Source organism: Bidens hawaiensis, unplaced genomic scaffold (assembly GCF_021521415.1).
Source record: "Bidens hawaiensis isolate Kalapana, Puna unplaced genomic scaffold, B.hawaiensis_p1.1 tig00003974_1, whole genome shotgun sequence".
Classification (NCBI taxonomy): Eukaryota; Viridiplantae; Streptophyta; class Magnoliopsida; order Asterales; family Asteraceae; genus Bidens; species Bidens hawaiensis.
In genome coordinates, this window is record NW_027491230.1 from 53,600 (window position 1) to 73,189 (window position 19,590).

At 35.5% G+C, this 19,590-nt stretch overlaps 1 protein-coding gene and 1 pseudogene across 2 annotated transcripts; both read left to right on the forward strand.

Moving 5' to 3' along the window:
* The first annotated feature begins 2,964 nt into the window (after positions 1 to 2,964).
* Positions 2,965 to 7,428, forward strand: LOC143624831 (protein BREAST CANCER SUSCEPTIBILITY 1 homolog). Its single transcript, XM_077095338.1, has 13 exons — positions 2,965 to 3,036; positions 3,192 to 3,245; positions 3,403 to 3,473; positions 3,982 to 4,089; positions 4,176 to 4,666; positions 4,844 to 4,930; positions 5,033 to 5,809; positions 5,884 to 5,984; positions 6,053 to 6,239; positions 6,320 to 6,547; positions 6,634 to 6,799; positions 6,900 to 7,018; positions 7,108 to 7,428. Exons 1-13 carry the CDS (start codon positions 2,981 to 2,983, stop codon positions 7,426 to 7,428), a joined length of 2,766 nt encoding a protein of 921 aa, XP_076951453.1. The 5' UTR covers positions 2,965 to 2,980.
* Positions 7,429 to 15,426: 7,998 nt separating this feature from the next.
* Positions 15,427 to 18,677, forward strand: LOC143624829 (protein kinase PINOID pseudogene; annotated as a pseudogene). The gene is made up of 3 exons (XR_013152180.1): positions 15,427 to 15,689; positions 16,797 to 17,063; positions 17,741 to 18,677. The product of XR_013152180.1 is annotated as a protein kinase PINOID pseudogene (transcript).
* The last annotated feature ends 913 nt before the right edge of the window (positions 18,678 to 19,590 follow it).

The window sequence follows — 19,590 nt, forward strand, 5'->3', positions numbered from 1 at the left end:
TTGAAATCTCCAATAGTAGAAGGATATACAAATTCAATTTGTCATTTGATTAACAATGTGCTAATGTCTAACATTTGTATTCCATATATTAAAAGTTGTATTATCCAACTGAAAACCAAAACAAGTAGTCTAGTGTTTATATTTTTGCGAATTTTTAAGATGATGAACGTAACATAAATGATGAGTTGTTTAAACAATCAATTAAAAAAAGAAATTGTAAATGGTTACTTTTAAACCAACCCGTGATCGAAGCAGTTTAATCATAAATATTTTTTACATGAACTATGTTTAATACTTTAACCAGTTAAAAAATTCACTCGTTTAAATTAATATAAACACTGAGAATACATCGATAGTGAATTTGCATTTTAAGAGTTTGAAAGAAAAAAAACATGTAATTTAGTAACCAATCACATATTTAATAAGTTAAAATTTATTAAAATTTTAAATTTAAGTTAATTTTGCCTCTTCATCAAATATTATCTTTATTAAAAAATAGAAAATTAAAGATTAAAAAGAGAAAAATGAAATGCAAAACTATTAATAAGAAAGATAACGGTATTTAATATGAGAGATGATATTGAAAATTTTGTATTTAATAGGAGAGAGAGGAGAGCAAATTTTGTAAGGAATACTTTGGTGATGACATGTGACAATAAAAATCTGTATTTATTATATAGTATAGATTTAAGAGTTATGATATTCACACATCCTCTTCAATTAACCATGCACCTTCTATATAACTTGCATATGAGTTGTATAGCCTTATATAACTTGCATGACATTTTGTACCTTACAACGTAACAGAGATGCAAAATTTGTCGCTGACCATATTTTTCTACAAGTCGTATAACCTAGGGCTGTCAGTTTTACCCGAAAACCGAAACCCGATCTGAGAAAACACGTACCCGAACCCGAACTAACCCAACCCGAAAATTACGAACCCGAGAAAAGACTAACCCGAACCCGAACCGAAGTAATTCGGGTTGGTTCTCGGGTTTGATTTATATGTTTCGGGTCAACCCCAATAGCCCGAATAAACTTTTAGTTTTAAAATTAAATATATTTTTTAGGTATAACAGACTTAGTATTAGCCACTAGCGTTATTAGAATCTGGTCATAATCGCCATTACAACTATTATAGATCGATTGTTTATTGTTATTTACGTTTTTCGTTTATTACTAATAGCAACCATAATCGAACAACCAAATCACGCCCGATTGAAGACGATTATTGTCCGAGTTAGTTTTACTCTTATTTTGGATTGTTTTACAATATTATGTTGGTTTATTATTTGATTATTTGCTTATGAGCAAAAAATAATATGTTGTTTTTATTTTAACATTGTAGTTTTTTAAATTTGTTTTTTTTTTGTTTTCTAGGATACTCGAAACCCGATTAACCAACCCGAATTACCCGAACCCGAAAAACCTGTGAGAGATCCGGGTTGGGTTTCGGGTCAAGATTTAAAACTTTGAAACCCGAAGAACCTGACCCGAAAAACCCGAAACCCGAAAAACGAATACGAGAACACCCCTGGTGTAACCTTATACCAATAGTATAGCTCTATACAAGTAGCATGATCTATACAAACACTGTCATATTTACCAACCACTTAAAATATTTTCTCAACTATTTTTCTCTGTTTAGTTGCATAAAAAAGAAGTAATGAAGTATCAACTTTATTTTATTATATCATCAGACAAGATCTGACACATCTATGATTTGTATGTGGTTATACGACTCGTATACGAAGAGCAAGGTGTTTTGTTTGTATCAATGGAGCATAGATTTAATACTGGGAAATTCCCAAAGTAGCCTATTTTTACAAAGCCTTTCCATAAATATCACAAGACGAACCGAAATTCCAAAAGTAGCCCAAATATTCAGTCGGATCCGACAGAAACCGTTCTCGGTCTGACAGATTAATGACCTTATCAGGACGCGCCCCAAAGCATACTATTCCGTTGGATCTGACGGTATACAATTTTGTCTGACTGATTAATGAAACAACCGACGTTATAATAAACAGTTGGTTATGGCGGTTCAATTCACGCTTCGATCGGATCCGACTGTTTAATTTGTCCGACGAACCGTAAATTTTTCAACTTGGGAGTTTTTGATTTTGAGATATATAGTGAAATTAAACACTATGATTGTATTGTCCTCGGAAAACTAAACAATTTGCACTATTAATTTGCTTGATTTTGCTGAGAGATAAGAAAGATAGATATGGAGATTAGTTATAGAAGTTTTGAATTCGAGATAAAGAAAGTTTTCTTGTAGTTCCGCTTCTTGCTCTAAAAATTAGGAAAAACTTAATCAGAAGTAGTTTGCACGCCCGACCAAGAAAGACAGAGGACTCTTTGGGCATTGCTTGGGTCGAGTGAAGTAAGCGGCTGAGTTAGCCTAGCCTACTCTAAAAATGGTAAATTAAGGTAAGAAAGACGTAAACTTGCTTGACTGTGACTAAGAAGATAGTCAGGGCTTTTCTCACCTAGTTCTAGCAGTACACCGTGATGTACATAGTTCAATCTATATCATATTATCATTCGCCAGATAGAAGATGAAAAATTACGTCAAATATAACGGTTTTATAAGAAAAATTATGTCGGGTCTATTAATACGTTAACACGTGACAGGTCCACAAATTCTATCGTATCCAACGGGAAAAAAGAAGAAGGAATTGTAGTATTTCTAGTAAAAAGTTTGGTGTAAAAAAATTAGGCTACTTTAATATTTTGTACAATATAAATAATAAAAAGAATAAAAAAGCTTTCATGGTAAGTCACCCAAATTTTGTCACAAATTTCGGACTCATTTGCTAATTTCCCGCTTAAAACCGCCGCTGAAAACACTCCCGTCCCGTCATACCTAAATTTTCAATTTTTCAATTTCAACCTAAAAAGAATCCATCTTCATTTTCATTCACTTCATCTTCTTCATACTCGTAACCTATCCACCACTAAATTATTCAAAATGGATGCCACGTCACACCTCCGACGTATGGCGGAAGAGCTCAAATGCCCTATCTGGTAATAATAATAATAATAATAATAATAATAATAATAATAATAATAATAATAATAATCTCTATACTCTAAATCGATCATTGCATCCTTCTATTGTTTCCGATAACCTATATTATATTTAATGTTAATCACTATAAATTGTTTAATTACTTTTGCAGCTTAAGTCTTCTGAAATCAGCGGTTTCGCTCACGTGTAATCATATATTCTGCAAGTAAGCTGTTTCGTTTATTATTATTATTATTATTATTATTATTATTATTATTATTATTATTATTATTATTATTATTATTATTATTATTATTATTAGGACCTTTTTGTTGAGTTAATTACTTAAAAATTGATAGTTTGTTGTTTACGATTGGTTACAGTGTTTGTATTGATAAGTCTATGAAGTCCGATTCGACGTGTCCTGTATGCAAAGTTCCCTATAGGCGAAGAGGTATTATTTCTGAATTCTATGTTTGTTTTGTTTGAATTTAATTTAGATCTGTAATAAAATTAGGTCTGAATTTGACTTCAGTTACCTTGTTATACGGTTTTTCTTAACCTTGATAACAATTGCGATTATTCGATTAAAGAGTAGATGAAAGAGATCGATAGGAAATTCATTATAATCTTGTCGAACTTGCTAGGCGCTAGTCAGGCAGTGCGGTAGTGACTAACAATTTATACAGATTAATCAGATTGGAAATTTTTATGTAATTTTTCTAAATTTATATAACTTATTAACTGGATTGGATTAATAAGTATGATTTTACATATACCTTAAAGATTTTTAACAATTCGGGCCGTTTTGGATGGGCTTTGACCGACGACTACCAAGTTGTTGGTTTGATTAGGTGAAATTAGCTAATCGATGATTAATCAGTGACGAATTGTGTTTTTACAACACTGATGTTTACTATATCCAGTTTCTTATATTTGAACTCAAAACGCTTTTGGTTCAGAGATTCGTCCTGCTCCGCACATGGATAGTTTGGTGAGCATTTACAAGAATATGGAGGTTTCTTCAGGAGTCAACATTCTTGTTACTCAATCAGAACCTCAAACCCAAGGTATTGGTTTACTAACTTCATAAGCACACATTGTTCATAAACATGTTACGCAGACTTGTTCATACTGTTATTTTATGGCTATTTAGGCCATGGGGATCAAACCAATGATGAAACCATTTGTGGAAGCAAGAGAACCAGCAAAGCTTGCAGAACCACACCAAACACACAGAACCAGAGGAAAAAGAAAGTGAAAGCTTTGAAAGGATCATCAAAGAGGGCTAAAACATGTGACTCTGATATTGTGAGACCGTCTTTTCCAACAAAGAAAAGGATTCAGGTGCCACAACATCCTCCACAAGAGACACCAACAAGGCCTGCAAATGCTGATAGTGGGAAAAGTCTGATTATTAAAGATGGAGCTCAAACTAATGTGTCTCGACCAGAAGACGCAGCTCATTTACACGAGGATGGTGATACATTATTTTCCCCTTTCTTTTGGTTAAGAAATGAGGAGAATAGTGAAGAACCTACACAACCTACACCGTTTGAACCTGTAAACGTGTCATCACCAGATGCGCCATGCTTCAGTGATATCAAAGATTCTTATGATGATCATCATGATCAAGTGACATCAAAGGTAGTTTTGTAATTAGTTGCTATTGGTTATCTTATTTTTTCAGCATTTACTTTCAATAGTTATTATTGATAGTTCATTAGCCTGCATACAGTTCAGTCTAATGGCTTATGTTATTAGCATGAATAACTAAAATATCGATAATTATTGAATGCGCTTTGACAGTGCCCATTGTTGCAGGATGGTAACATGTTTGATAGTGAAATGTTTGAATGGACACAGAGACCCTGCTCTCCTGAGCTCTGTGCAAGTCCAATAAAGATGCAGGTATTATATTTTGTGTAATTTTATATCATGCTAATATAAAAGCTTATATGTTTACTTGCCTTATTTCTTGATATTGTGAAACTGAATTGAATTCGGACACAGGACAAAGAATCTGATGTATGTGACAGAGTTCTAGAGAATGTGCACAATAAATTGGATGGAAAGAAGACCAGTACCCTAGAAGTGGTTTTACCTACTTTATCTCCACTTCAAGTAAATGCGGTTAACCATGAATCTAAAGTCAAAGGATCAAAAAAGAGAGCTAAGAAGATCGGAGAAAGCACTCAAAAGAAGAGAGTTAAGAAAGATTCAGATAAAGTTGTTGAGATTTGTACTGTGCCACCGAAGACTGATCAAGATAATAACAGAAACACTAGCGAGTCCATGAAACGTAAGAAACAGAATCAAAGTGGCAAGAAAGTTGCACAAGCAGTTGTTGAAAAAACTTCTAATCCTGGAGATGAAAGTACAGTAAGCAAGAAGAAAAAAGAGACCACTGATCAGCCACATATAAAAAGGACTAAAAGGTTGAAGAACCAAGATTCAGGAAACAATAATAATAACATAGCTGAAGTTAACAAGGATCTCGTCTTTCAGTTGCCTAGTGAACCTTCTCTTGCTAATAGCAAGATAGAAGCCTGTACTTCAAGTAAAGAAACTCAAAAAACTCAAGCTTTCAAGGACATAAAAGCTTCTAAAAAGGTGACATTTTCTACAAATGAGCCAACACCAATACCTTCTGAAAACAATGCAACAAAGGTCAGCCAACCATTGGGAGAAGTTAATCATACAAAGAAATCAAATGCAACATTCTTGCATAAGTGTAACACTCAGTCTTATACGCAATGTGCTTTCTGTCAATCCACTGAAGAATCAGATGTATGTTTCAAAATCTACGTCTTTCTAAAACCAATTACTTCCTGAATTTCTTATCAGATGCATGTTTACTGCAGATTTCTGGATGCATAACGCACTACCTTAAAGGAAAGCCTGTAACTTTGGATCATGATGATGTATCACGTGCCATACATGCACATAGGAACTGCACAGAGTGGTACTTATGTGGAAATAATGTTTATCCCTCCTCTTTTGTTGATGTTCTGACATTTAAAATGTATGTAGGGCGCCTAATGTATTCTTTGAAGATGACATTGCTGTCAATCTGGAAGCTGAGCTGGCAAGAAGCAAAAGAATCAAATGCTCCTGCTGTGGATTAAAGTGTGCAGCTCTTGGTTGTTATGAAAAAAGTTGTCGCAGAAGCTTTCATTTCATTTGTGCAAAGCTAACACCACAGTTTCGATGGGATAATGTAAGTATTATTATATTATATCACATTACACTAGATATGGTCAATTGGTTCAGTGATTAAAATTTGCTTGTTTATCACAGGATAATTTTGTCATGTTATGCCCACTTCATGCATCTCAAAAGCTGCCAAATGAAGCATGTGATTCTCAACTAAAAGATAAAAAGAAATATGTTTCAAAGAGACAAGCTGTAGTTAAACAATCCCAAGTTAATGTTGATGATACAGTCAGTGCAACTTCTCGCTGGGAGTCATATGGACTGCTCACAAAAATGGTTCTTTGCTGCTCAGCTCTCACAAATAATGAAAAGGTAAGATAATATCTATTCATAAATTCATACTTAGCAATTCATGTGAATATATATTTTTATATTTTCATTTCTTAACTGTATCACAGGAAACTGTTGAAAAGTTTGAGAAGTTATCTGGAGTTACAGTGTTGAAGAAATGGGATTCCAGGGTTACACATGTAATTGCATCAGTGGATGAGAATGGTGCATGTAGAAGAACCCTTAAATATTTGATGGGCATTATCAAGGGAAAGTGGATTCTTAATGTTGAATGTAAGCATGGCTTTTTATGCATACTTATCCAAGTATTTGCTAGTAAATAAAAGTTGTTCATTGCAAAGATATAATCTTTGTTCTTTTTGCATGTTAAAAGGGATCAAGGCTTGCTTGGAGGTCAAGAAACCAGTTGATGAACAACTTTATGAAATTAATTTAGATATTCATGGATTCAAGGGTGGTCCTAAATTCGGTCGCTCTAGGCTGTTGAATAAGGTTTTTTGACATCTAATTTTCTTTATTAGTTTTGTTTTTTAACAAATATTAACCATACTAAGTCTTAGCATATATCTTCTGTTTTTCAGGAACCAAAACTTTTTAATGGTTTTAAGTTCTATTTTACTGGAGATTTTGTAGCTTCTTACAAAGGATATTTACATGATCTTATAATTGCTGCTGGAGGAACAGTTCTGCATAGGAAGCCGGTAACGATGAACAATGAACAACAGTTTCTAATTTATTGCCTTGAGCTTCCTGATAAGACGAAACCAAATGAGCAAAACCGGATTCTGAGTCAAAGAAAGTCAAACACAGATACACTAGCAAGTCAATGTGGCGCGGTAGCTGTGAGCAACTCATGGATTTTAAACTCCATTGCTGCTTCTAAGGTCCAAAATCTTGATTAGAAAAGTTATTATTCTTCTGTTTTGAACTTTATTAAAATTATGCATAGAATATAAAACATGGTTGAATTTATTTCTGACTTTTGGCATATTATATATAAACTATTATGGAAAACCTTAATTGTTTTCCCTTTGCTTAAACTTCTGCTTGTGTTAGCCATTAAAAAAATAACATTCGGGTATTTTTTTACATATTTACAAGACCAATAAATCTATACATTTTTACTGAATGTGCATTTTTTGTCACCTTCTACAGCTTTTACATCTGGTTTTTTAACATGTTCATCTCCCTTCTTTCCATCCTTTTTTCTCATTTAATTCAAAACATTTAAGCATATGCTCTAATTCCGAAACCCCTTCTTCAATATCCACAATTTCATCGGTTTCTGATGTGAGACGTTTTCTATAGTTTTGAATTTTTTCTAAACTGCAACTAACTTTGACTCCCATTTCTTCCAATGTTGACCGCATTACCGTATTTTCTTCTAGCACATCTGTTAATTCTCTCTTCATTGACCGATACTCATCTAATGACTTCAAAAGTTGTTCAGAAAGCGAGTTGTTACGGTCTTGAATCTCCAAGGCCCCTTGTGTTTCTTTCCCTTTTCCTTCATGTTTATATACATCTGCACATCCTTTAACCCTTTCTAATAACGTCTCGTTTTGTTGCTTAAGGTTGTTTATATGTTCCTCCATTTCTGCTAACTCGTGTGCCTTTTTGGTCAATTCGCACATCATTATCTCCTTCTCTTTACCCAAACTCGAGCACATCATTTCAAGACTCTTACGTGTTGCCAAGCTTGCACTGAGTTCTCTTTTTAAGGTTTCCTTTTCATCAAATGTTACTGGCTCGGTTGGCCGTTTGTCTTTTGGGCTATGGCATGGGCTTGATTTTAGAAGGTCGCTTTGTTTGGTTCCAAACGATTGGCAATTTTGAATCCTGGTTCGAACCATTTCGAGGATAGTCATCATTCCTGCCACCCTTAACATCCTTTTCCCATCATTTTGTTGTTTTTTGCATGCATCTTTGTGATCTTGAATAAGTTTTAATAGTAGTTTCACATTTGCAGCAACACCTAATGCATATATGTTTCAAATCATTTTCTATCATATAATGAGATGTTAAATAATTAAATGTCAAACAAAAAGCTGATTAATTGATTGATTGATTACCTTCTAAAGCTGCATCATCATAATTATTTTGTGGCTCCGATGATACCTTAATCGGGTCTAGAGGTCTTTTATCCTTAAACTTACTCATATCTATAATTAATTACGAAAAACAGAATAACGTATGACGTTGATTATCGAATGATAAGAGGGATGAAGAGGGGATGAAGTTGGAAACATGGAAGTTTTCCCTCTCTTTCTCTCTAATTTTTATTTTTAAAATTTTGTTTCAGAAATTTGTTTAATGTTGGATATTACAATCAATTCTATGCTGTTTGGTGTCATTGGAAGATGGTTGGTTGGTATATTGATGGTGCCTGTTTCTTCCTACTTCATAGCTCATAATTATAACTTTTTCTATTTTTGATTTTCTTACGTGTATTTATTAATATTTAAAAATTAGATTTAAAATTCTCAACTATAAATGTATATTGAGAATATTAATTAGAAGGATATGATGTTTCACAATTTACTTGCAAAATATGTGAAAGTAATCCTTTTGAATTTGGTTTTAAAATTTTCAAATTCGAAGAACCTGAAACCAATACGATAAACTACCCTTACGTCAAAACCCCTTGTTTAAGTGTAACTAGACCTATGAGCTAAGCACATATGAAGATTAATGGCCTAGTAATTGGCATTAGAAAGGTGTTCATGGATTGTAAACCGAATATTCTTAAAATTATCGTCGTCTATCATATTAAAAAAAGGAGGCTTCGAATTTTTGAAAATACCGGCGGCTACCAGATTTAAAAAAAAAGAGGCTACCGATCTTTTTAGTGTTATTTGGTATCTAGTAGCCTCCTTTTTAATCCATTAAAACGGTCAAACTGAATGAATCATATCATTTTAATCAAATGACCAAAGCAACTTATTCGTTGAAATTAGACAGCCAATCATAAACTTATACAAACAAACACACCCAATATAACGTCTCTCATAACATATCAATCTACATAGCCAATCAATGCTTTATACATTCTCAATAATTGGGGAAAGGACCAAAAACTTTTCCAAAGAACCTATACAGAACCATCTAATGAGCTGTTAGTAGAATGATAAGAGAGATACTTGGTGTTTCATGCGACCCAAGTTTGATTCCCGTCCCATCATATAGTTTCGGTGGCACCATGTGTTGATAAGAGAATATGCGAGTAAGTGGTGTTCACTAGAGTTTATACCTGTATCCTTGAACTGAACAAGTTTATCTTACCGCACTGTCATGCCTTCGGACAAGTATTCATAGGCGTTAGCTTTAGATGAGAGTTTTCCCTGTATCGGAAGTCGAGTGTATCCGGAGGTGATGATTTAGTCAATAACATACAACACATTTGAAGGATTCGCGTAGGCCTTAGGTGAATGTTTTTCCTAAATTGGAAGACGAGTGTAACCCGATGTGATGAATTAACCATTGCATTGTCTACACATAATTGAAAAAAAAAACTGAAAATAACCGAAAATAACCAGAAAACCGAACGGTTTGTATTCAAATAACCGATTACTCCGGTTTCGCTTAATAACCAAACTGAACCGTGCTCAGCTCTAGTTTGAAGTATTCGTTTAGCGTTAATAATAATAATAATAATCAATTTTCCACGGACTTTAATAGTACCGTTTTCCAATAGGAAGAGGACTTCTGTTCCCACACGTCACACTTCCTTCTAACCATCAAAACCAAACGAGTCAAAATCAGACCTTAAACCGGACTCGAGACACATGGCGTCCACATCCACTTCACCGGAGTCCGAACCTCCAAACTGGCTTCACCTACCACACGAACTCATCTCAATCATCCTCCAAAAGCTAGACGCCGTTGAACTCCTCAACAGCGCTCAGAAAGTATGCACCACGTGGCGCAAACTGGGTGGTGCATCCAGAGCAATGGCCTTTGCACCAGGGCGGGTGTGCAAGTTATACCACCCCTGGGCAAAACGCCACCGATAAAAAGCCGATAACCTATCAGCCGTCGGAGTAATACCGGGACAATGACATGTATATTCGAAATGGCGAAGACGAGCCATTCTGAATGGATGAATCTGTCTAAGATGCATCCCAAAAACACCCAGAACATCCACCAAAAATCGGGTAAGGGGCAAACGAAAATTGCCCAAAAAGAAATACTCCTGATACACGGCAATTTTGCCGGCAAGAGCCTCTCGAGCAGTCCTGCCAGGGGCAGGCAACTCGGGCTCATACTCAGGGCCAAGATTGTACACCCTGAAAATATCGTTGAAGTCCTCGGCTGACATACGACAACCGACGAACTCCATAGAATTATTCTTCTTAGTCTTGGAGGTTTGGGAAGACTCGGCCATGAAAATAAAGAAGACAATAAGAAGAAATGAGAGAAGAAGAAAACGATGAGAGATGGTGCTTAAGGCGGTGTAACCTCCCCAATTTATACTAATCGCATTTAATAAGGGACAAGGGTACAAAAGGGATATTTAACACGTGGCCCAATCGGAAAGCACCACGATAATAACGTGACAGAGGGTATGCACTACAGTTGGGCGCGTAACCGGGATTCTCGCCCACTCGCCTGACATAGGCGGAAAGTCTGCAGGGTAGAGCAACCGTCGTCAAACTGTCACGTCCAGCAGTCGTTTCACTGAATTGAATTTAATTCACTCACCAACGCCAAACTACACGTCATCTACATAAAGGGAAACAAAAACGGTAAGTGTTGGCAGAAAAGGTTACGCCAAAAATAGGCGCAATCATGGAATGATTTAAGAAATCACTTGCCAAAATAGGCGACATCATAGAATGATTTAAAGATAAATCACCTGCTAAAATAAGGCGCAATCATAGAATGATTTAAGAAATCACACGCCAAAATAGGCGACATCATGGAATGATTTAAAGATAAATCACCCGCCAAAATAGGCGCAATCATAGAATGATTTAAGAAATCACTCGCCAAAATAGGCGACATCACCGAATGATTTAAAAATAAATCACCCGTCAAAATAGGCGCCATCAATGAATGATTTAAGATAAATCACCCGCCAAAGCAGGTGCCAAAATGGGATGATTTAAGATAAATCCCCCGAAGAAATAGGCGACATCATGGAATGATTTAAAAATAAATCAACCGCCAGAATAGACGCCATCAATGAATGATTTAAAGATAAATCACCCGCTAAAATAGGCGCAATCATAGAATGATTTAAGAAATCACTCGCCAAAATAGGCGACATCGGGGAATGATTTAAAAATAAATCACCCGCCAAAATAGGCGCCATCAATGAATGATTTAAGATAAATCACCCGCCAAAGCAGGCGCCAAAATGGGATGATTTAAGATAAATCACCCGCAGAAATAGGCGACATCATGGAATGATTTAAAAATAAATCACCTGCTAAAATAGGCGCCATCAATGAATGATTTAAGATAAATCACCCGCCAAAGCAGACGCCAAAATGGGATGATTTAAGATAAATCACCCGCAGAAATAGGCGACATCACGGAATGATTTAAGTATAAATCACCCGCCAATGTAGACTAACAAACGGGATGACTCAACATGAATCAACCGTCAACCAACGGTTACAACCAATGAAGTCACCTGTCCAATATGTGGAAATACCCACGAAAATAAACCAAACCAACAAGGAAAGAAGGTGAAAGCTAAAAGCCCATGATAAGTCCACAGCCCCCACTTCTTGAAGGAAGGGCGACTATGGACTAGGGGGACTTGTAGAGTAGGGTATGAAACCCACCATTTGGCTAAGTATGACACTAATTGCATACGTCGGGCGGAACACTAGGCGCCAGGAAGCCACTAACGCAAGGCGTAGTGCATGGCGCGAAGAGTGGAGTCCAATATAGCTTTTCCTGACACCTCGGGAATGGTAATGCAAACATAGGAATAAACACCAAACCAATGGGGATTGGACAACACATAAATGATGGTACAAACAGTACAATCAAATTCTTGTCAAATGGCTATGATGCCCACCAACTTCCACCAACCACCACGACCGCACGAGTGGGGAATATTATTGGTGGAGAACCTGACAACGTGGTTGGTCACACTCTCTCTCCTCCCGCTATAAATACCAGTAAACCTCCAAATGGTAAATGATATACCCACTCTCACTATCACTATCAAATTATACCCTCTCGTATTATCAAATACTGATTCTCACGCCGGAGGGTGGTTACGAGAGAATCCCCCCATTCCTCGTAAAGAGCTCACGGTGTTCTATTTTGCAGGATACACTTGTCCGCGCCAAGAAGGTTTTATAACCCATCGTGTAGAATACTTAACCATTACCCTCGGACTAACGTGTTAGACCTTGAGGGGTAGATCTGTGTTTCTTCAAGTCTTATAGACAAGATCTTGATCTAGACTCCTATGCATGCATATGAAATTACTATAAGCTCTGAACACACCTCTAGTTATCCAAACTACCTTACATATAAGATTATAAGATGACATAAGAATAACAAATATCATGAAACTCTATATCACAATACAAGCTGTTAATGAAAAGTGTAATACAAATACCAAGTTTATGTTATGTGATAATGTTGTCTATGCTTTCTGACTAATCACCAAGTTATGTCATGTCATTCTAAAGTTAGATTGATATTTATTACATGTTTCTAAGGACAATGAGTACATTTAAATCAATTTAATTTAAAGTTTCCTATCTACGTGTTATACTTTGTAAATTTATAGTATAAAACTTTAATCCGTGTTTTATTTTGCCCCTTGGCCAAAGCTTCGGTCACAAAATCTAATGATATGAAATCAATGAGTCTGCGAAATGTTTTTGAGCAAACACATTCTTTATGAGAGAACAATTAACAACCGTGCTATAAAAAATAGAAAGATAAATCATAGATAATCTATCGATTTAAATATTATCACTTATTTTTAATAAATTAAAGGAAATTTTCAAATTCTGACTTGGAAGCGCTTAAGATACGTTTTATGTACGTATTACACCACAAAAACTTTAACTAAGAAAATCTTTGAAATGTTTTAGCAATAGACAAATCTTTACTTGAAAGTTATTATATGTTGCGTAAATGTAAATGCAGGGTAATAATGCGTACATCAAGCCTAAGTCTACCTGACATACTCTGGACCCTACACACGCTGGAGACTTGTGCACCGGATTTGCCCCTTCTTTATAAAAGTGCATGAATTTAAAATAGTGCATTTGATATTTATGTGCCATAGTTAGGCACATTGTTAGGTTTACCTTTATATGCGTGTGTGTATATGATTATTCTAGTCATCAACTATTAAAATGTTATCCTCTTTTTCACACTAAACAGTAATGTAAAAGTTAATTATTCACACCATCATGGATTGTAAAAGTAATTTCTACATTACTCTAGTTAAAGTTGGCACATGATTTAAGATTCACCCACTGAAGAATGAAAAATGTAACTTCATTAAGATGCTAGATTCTATATTCCTAGTTATAGGCATCTTGATCCAGGCTATTATGCGTGTATGATAAATTACCCCAATCCCAAAAGAGCCAATACATGAAGGTTTAGGTTTACAAAGGCAAGTCATTCTCGTGTTAGGTTGAGGTATATTATTTCATACGTATCTTTCAATCACTAATGAATTATTTGTAATCTTACATTTGTGATTTGTCGATCTAGATGTTGTACTTTGCTTCATATGTAAATTTAAACCATTAAACTTAAACATCTAATCAATGTTTATTTGTGTCCCTTGGCCAAAGCTCTAGTGACCAACTCAAATGATATGAAAGCAACATGTACACAATATGTTTTTGATAGTATGCTTTTCTTATCAGATACAAATTACAATAACCACGTTATTGTGTATAATAAAATAAATGATATAAGCGTCCTCGAAACTCTAGCCGAGGAATCCAACCTACCCGAGTTCCAAATAAGCATTTATCTACAGTTATGTTAGAAATCCAACAGTTTGCAGCTGAAAGGAATAATGAAGCCGAAACCCAACCTCACACATCGCAGTCGATCAACATGAAATTCCAATCCGCACGATTCTCCAACTCAAGGTGCCGCCAACAGGGGCTTAACTAATGAGGAGGGCAAGGGTGTCTCCAGTCACCCCCGTTTTTCATTTTGTAAGGTAAATTTTCACAACTTTATCCGAAAGTTTTTATAAGTATTGAGCTCAGTCACTTATCGGAAACATCAATTACCCGTATGAGTTTATGACTTAGCCCAATATTCACCAATAATTAACAAATAACCCGACTAAACCGAACCCTAAATCTGAAAACACTAGAGACACCTCCTTTAGTAAATAATATCTACTAAATACTAAAAGGTTAGATTATTTAAATTTAAAATTAAAAGCTTATGGGAAACATAACATATATGTATGATCCTGTAAATTTCTGATACCTTTAGCTTAGAATAGCATACTAGGTCTATATACTATACTATACTAGACTAGAGAGAATGAAACAATCTTCTCATCCTCACAGTAGTCTCTCTCACGTGCCACGAAGCCTCCTCCAAGTCCTACGTCAGTAATCCCACCTTCAGCACGTGCGACTCCTGTTACACCTCACGTGCCACCTTATTCACCCATACATAAACACCCACCTTCTCTCAAACCTTCAAAAGTAAATAATCTCATTCTCCACTCTCCGTACGACGTCGTCTTAATTACACCCCAACAACCTTCTTCTTCCCTCATTCATTTTAGCTTCATCCCTATATATATCGTAATCGTTTATTATTATTATTATTATTATTATTATTAGAGCTTCCAAAGGACCAACCAGAAGGCTGCAGTCAGAGTTCAATGAGCAGTGACAGTTGCACCAGCTTCAGCCGGTTATCATTCGACTCGACCGATGTACTCGCCGGAGAGTATGGCGGTGAAGCCACACCGGTCGTATGAATCTTCGTGGCAGGCGATTAGATCAATGGTGATTAAACGCACCGGTAGTGAAGGACATTGCTTCGACAACAGAAACGGTTTAAGCTTTAGGGATTTCACCCTAGTCCGCCAGATCGGTAGCGGTGACATAGGTAAAGTTTACCTATGCAGGCTACGAAATGAAAATGATAATGAAGATGGTGACCAGTGGCGGACCCAGGATTTTTCGACAATGGGGTCCCATTATTTTCGGCGTTCAAATTTTTTTGGCCGGTCGCTGTTTGGGTTGTGTCGGGGCGGGGCGGGGCGGGTCGAGAAACATAATAGAAAATAATATCATTATAATATAAACACAAAATACGATGTTATTCGAAACAATAAGAGAAAACATTACAAATTCTGTTTGTGTGAAGTTTCTTAATAACATCTGGGCTATATTATTCAAAATAGTAGAATTAACTTATGTTTTTCTTTCATAAAACAACTCAATTCAACAAAAGTCTAGTGGTCAAAGCCAGTTTCGACGCAAACAAAATTAAAACTTAGCAAGAAGAATCGTTTTGACCCGAGCCAAATTGAAACATTCTTATAATGAGCCATTTTGCACAATCTAAACCATGTTACTCTCCTCAAACCATAATCCATAGCACGGCTCTTCTCTAAATCTATATATGTATGTATGTATGTATGTATGTGTGTGTGTGTGTATCTTCAAACCCTTTTCCCATTCTTTTCAATAATTCTTGCATAATTAACCCTAAAATTCAAGTTTTTAACATAACAAATCACAATCTAACAATAATATACACCATAGAATTACCAATCTAAGTATGTGATTGCATAAAATCAATCAATTGGACATTTTTATTTTATTGAGTAGTTTTTAGCCCTAAAATTAACTAAGAGTTGAGGCAAAATCAGAAGGAGTGCCGAGAGGGTGGCTGATAGTAGAGAAGCGCGGCAGCGAGCAGGGGTTGGGCAGGTGACGGTCCTAAGGACTGAGGAGGATTGAGCAGCGTTGAGGAGGGGTTGAGACTTGAGAAGCAGCTTTTGTTTCTGGTCTGATGTTACAAACTAAAAAAACCTAATTACTATATTGACCATATATATTGCCTATTTGACTAAAAAATAGCAAAAAAAATAGAGTAAAATCAGTTTACAAGTGTCTCGAACTTGGGACCTTTCACTCCAAAAATAGGTTTCATTCCAACCGGAGTGGATATGCAATATGTTTATGGGGTCTAAGTGTTAATTTATATGGGGTCCTTCAAAAATTTTCTATATCGCTTCTAAATAAATTTTAAAAAACATTGGTGTCCCGGGACCCCGACGGCTACTATGTAGGTCCGCCCCTGATGGTGACAAAACAAGGTGTTATTATGCTATGAAAGTAGTAGACAAGGAAGTCTTGGCATTGAAGAAGAAGATCCAGAGAGCGGCTACTGAGAAGAAGATTTTGAATATGCTTGATCACCCGTTTTTGCCGTCCTTGTATGCGCAGTTTGAAGCTTCGCATTTCTCGTGTGTGGTTATGGAGTATTGTTCGGGTGGAGACTTGCATTCGTTACCGCATTTACAGCCGCGGAAGCGCTTTTCTCTTTCCGCGGCCAGGTAAAAATTACACTAAAATTTATTAGGTTTCTCTATCATTTTCAATTAAATAATTTTTTATTATATTTTCTCTCTCTCTATTATTTAAAACTAATTTCAACAAATATTAAGAATTTATATGTGATGAATAATAATTTTTCAAATTTACTGGAAAAAAATCACTGCAATATAAACTAATCTTGATATTATAAAAACGCCACTCACATGGTCGTTTGGTTGAGTTTCTAAAAGTTACTTATTTGCTTTTTAAAAACAAATAAAAAAAAACTCAAATTTAAAGTGTTTTTAAGCTTTAAAATGAAACTTTACCGAATGGTTTTTGTTTTTTTAGAAAGCAGATAAACATATATTCAATTTTTAGAAGCTATCCTTTAATTAATTTACATTAAATTACTTTTTTTATGTCGTATTTGTTTATTTAAACTTATTTCTACATGCAATTTCCTGATTTGTGGTGATCAATTTTGAAAACAACTTTTGGACGCTACTGAATTTACTAATTTACTGATTATCAGGCTTTTTGACTTTTGTACCTGCAAATTTGCTATTAATAGTCTTTTTTTTTTAGCTTTCAAATCGAATATACTGATATTTTAGCTAAGTGATTTGAGAGTTCATTTTCATGTACATTTAGTTGTTGATATTAATATTATTTTTGTGTATGGTGATGTATCCAGGTTTTATGCAGCTGAGGTATTGGTGGCTTTAGAGTATCTACACATGCTTGGTATCATCTAACGAGATTTAAAGCCTGAAAACGTGTTGGTCAGATCAGACGGTCATATCATGCTCACTGATTTTGACTTATTATTATGCTCTGACGCCATTGCAGCCGTCCAATCACAATCCAACACTAGTTCATTTTCTCCGATTTAACTTCCACCTCACGGCTGTAACAGTACCACGTCAGCCCTCTGGTCACTTTTCGTGTCTCCCGAGTCAACTTTTTAGATCTAAGAAAATCCAATCGTTCTCCGCGGCCAAAAGGTTGTTCGTGGCGGAGCCCGTGACCGCGAGGTCGTGCTCGTTTGTCGGTACCCACGAGTACGTCGCCCCGGAAGTCGCTTCCGGACGGTCACACGGCAATGCCGTTGACTGGTGGGCGCTTGGGATATTTATTTACGAAATGGTGTACGGGTGTACACCGTTTGCGGGTGTTTCGAATGAGGCTACATTGCGTAACATTGTGAAAAAACCGCTAAGGTTTCCAACCGTTTCGCCAAACTCGTCGCGGGAAACGCAAGCGCGTGACTTGATATCGAAATTGCTTGATAAGGACCCTGAAAGCCAGTTCGGGTCGAAACGTGGGGCGGCGGATATTAAGACTCATCCGTTTTTTAATGGGTTGAACTTTGCGCTTATCCGGTCGGTGACACCGCCAGTGATACCACAGCAAAAGACGATGGCGACGGTGGCGGATTTTGATTTCTTTTGAGTAGTGAGATTAATATTGAGGACATTGTAAATATAATTTAGGTGTAGTTTTTATTTTTATTGATTAAGAAGAGGATTATACCCCATTTTAATTTCTAGGAAAAGTTTTTATTGTTGGATATCCTCTATGATTAGATGCTTAAATATCTCACTAGGACATATGTTTAATGCTAAACTAGAGATGTGCTAGCTTGCAATATGAAGGAGAATATAGACCCTACTAATCACTTGTTTTAATTTAAAAAAAAAACCCTATGATATTATACTGAAGTTAAAATGAATGAAATACTTGTTTTATGTTGTATTATTTTTTTTTTCAATATTAATGTATGAAAAGGTTATAAAAATTTAAGAATCGTTGAGGAAATTTGATTTAAAGTGGTGTTTAAAATAACTGTACCATATTGTCTTACTTAGATTAATAAAACTATGTAAATTATCTTTTTGTCCTCCTTATGTATATTATTATACAATATAGACTTGTTTAAAAAAACTTAGTCTGATAAAAAAAACTAATATTTAAGCTACTAGTTTATTTTGATTGATTCGATTCGACTCTAGTGACGTCATTGACATCTCTATCGCAAAATCGTGATGCATAAACCAAGTATGATGGTCCATAAATGAAATCATATACCAAAAGAATGTGTATTATCATATTTCACTTAACTTACTATTCTAGAATTAGCTTTAAACTCACAAAATAAAATGGTCCAGGTAGTGCCATCACCACTTTGGTGGGATGGTAAAGGCTTTGGCCTTTTGGTGAGAGGTCCAGGGTTCGATTCCTGGCATTGGCGGTATAATGTAAATAGTAGGAGGAAAGATTTGAATGTTCAAAAAAAAAAATGGTCCAGGTAGTCCTGTTAATTGTAAAGAGACTAGATATGATTATGAGAATGTTATGTCCGTGAAAGACTTTTACATGTGACGTAAGGTAGTATGTAAGTTTTGATACAAAAATGTACTTCACCTTGTGTTGTAAAGTATGAGACTTACATCATTTTTTTTCTTTTATTCAAGAAAAAAAAAAGAGTGATTCTTTTATCATAAAGCTGAAGCTAAAAAGTAACTCTAGTTACAGAATAAAAAT

Bases quoted from the DNA above. Each gene is read 5' to 3' on its own strand.
- LOC143624831 (XM_077095338.1), top strand. From the start codon at position 2,981: ATGGATGCCACGTCACACCTCCGACGTATGGCGGAAGAGCTCAAATGC. The intron at 5,985-6,052 runs GTACTTATGTGG...AAATGTATGTAG, and splicing joins CATAGGAACTGCACAGAGTG to GGCGCCTAATGTATTCTTTG. The intron at 7,019-7,107 runs GTTTTTTGACAT...TCTGTTTTTCAG, and splicing joins GCTCTAGGCTGTTGAATAAG to GAACCAAAACTTTTTAATGG.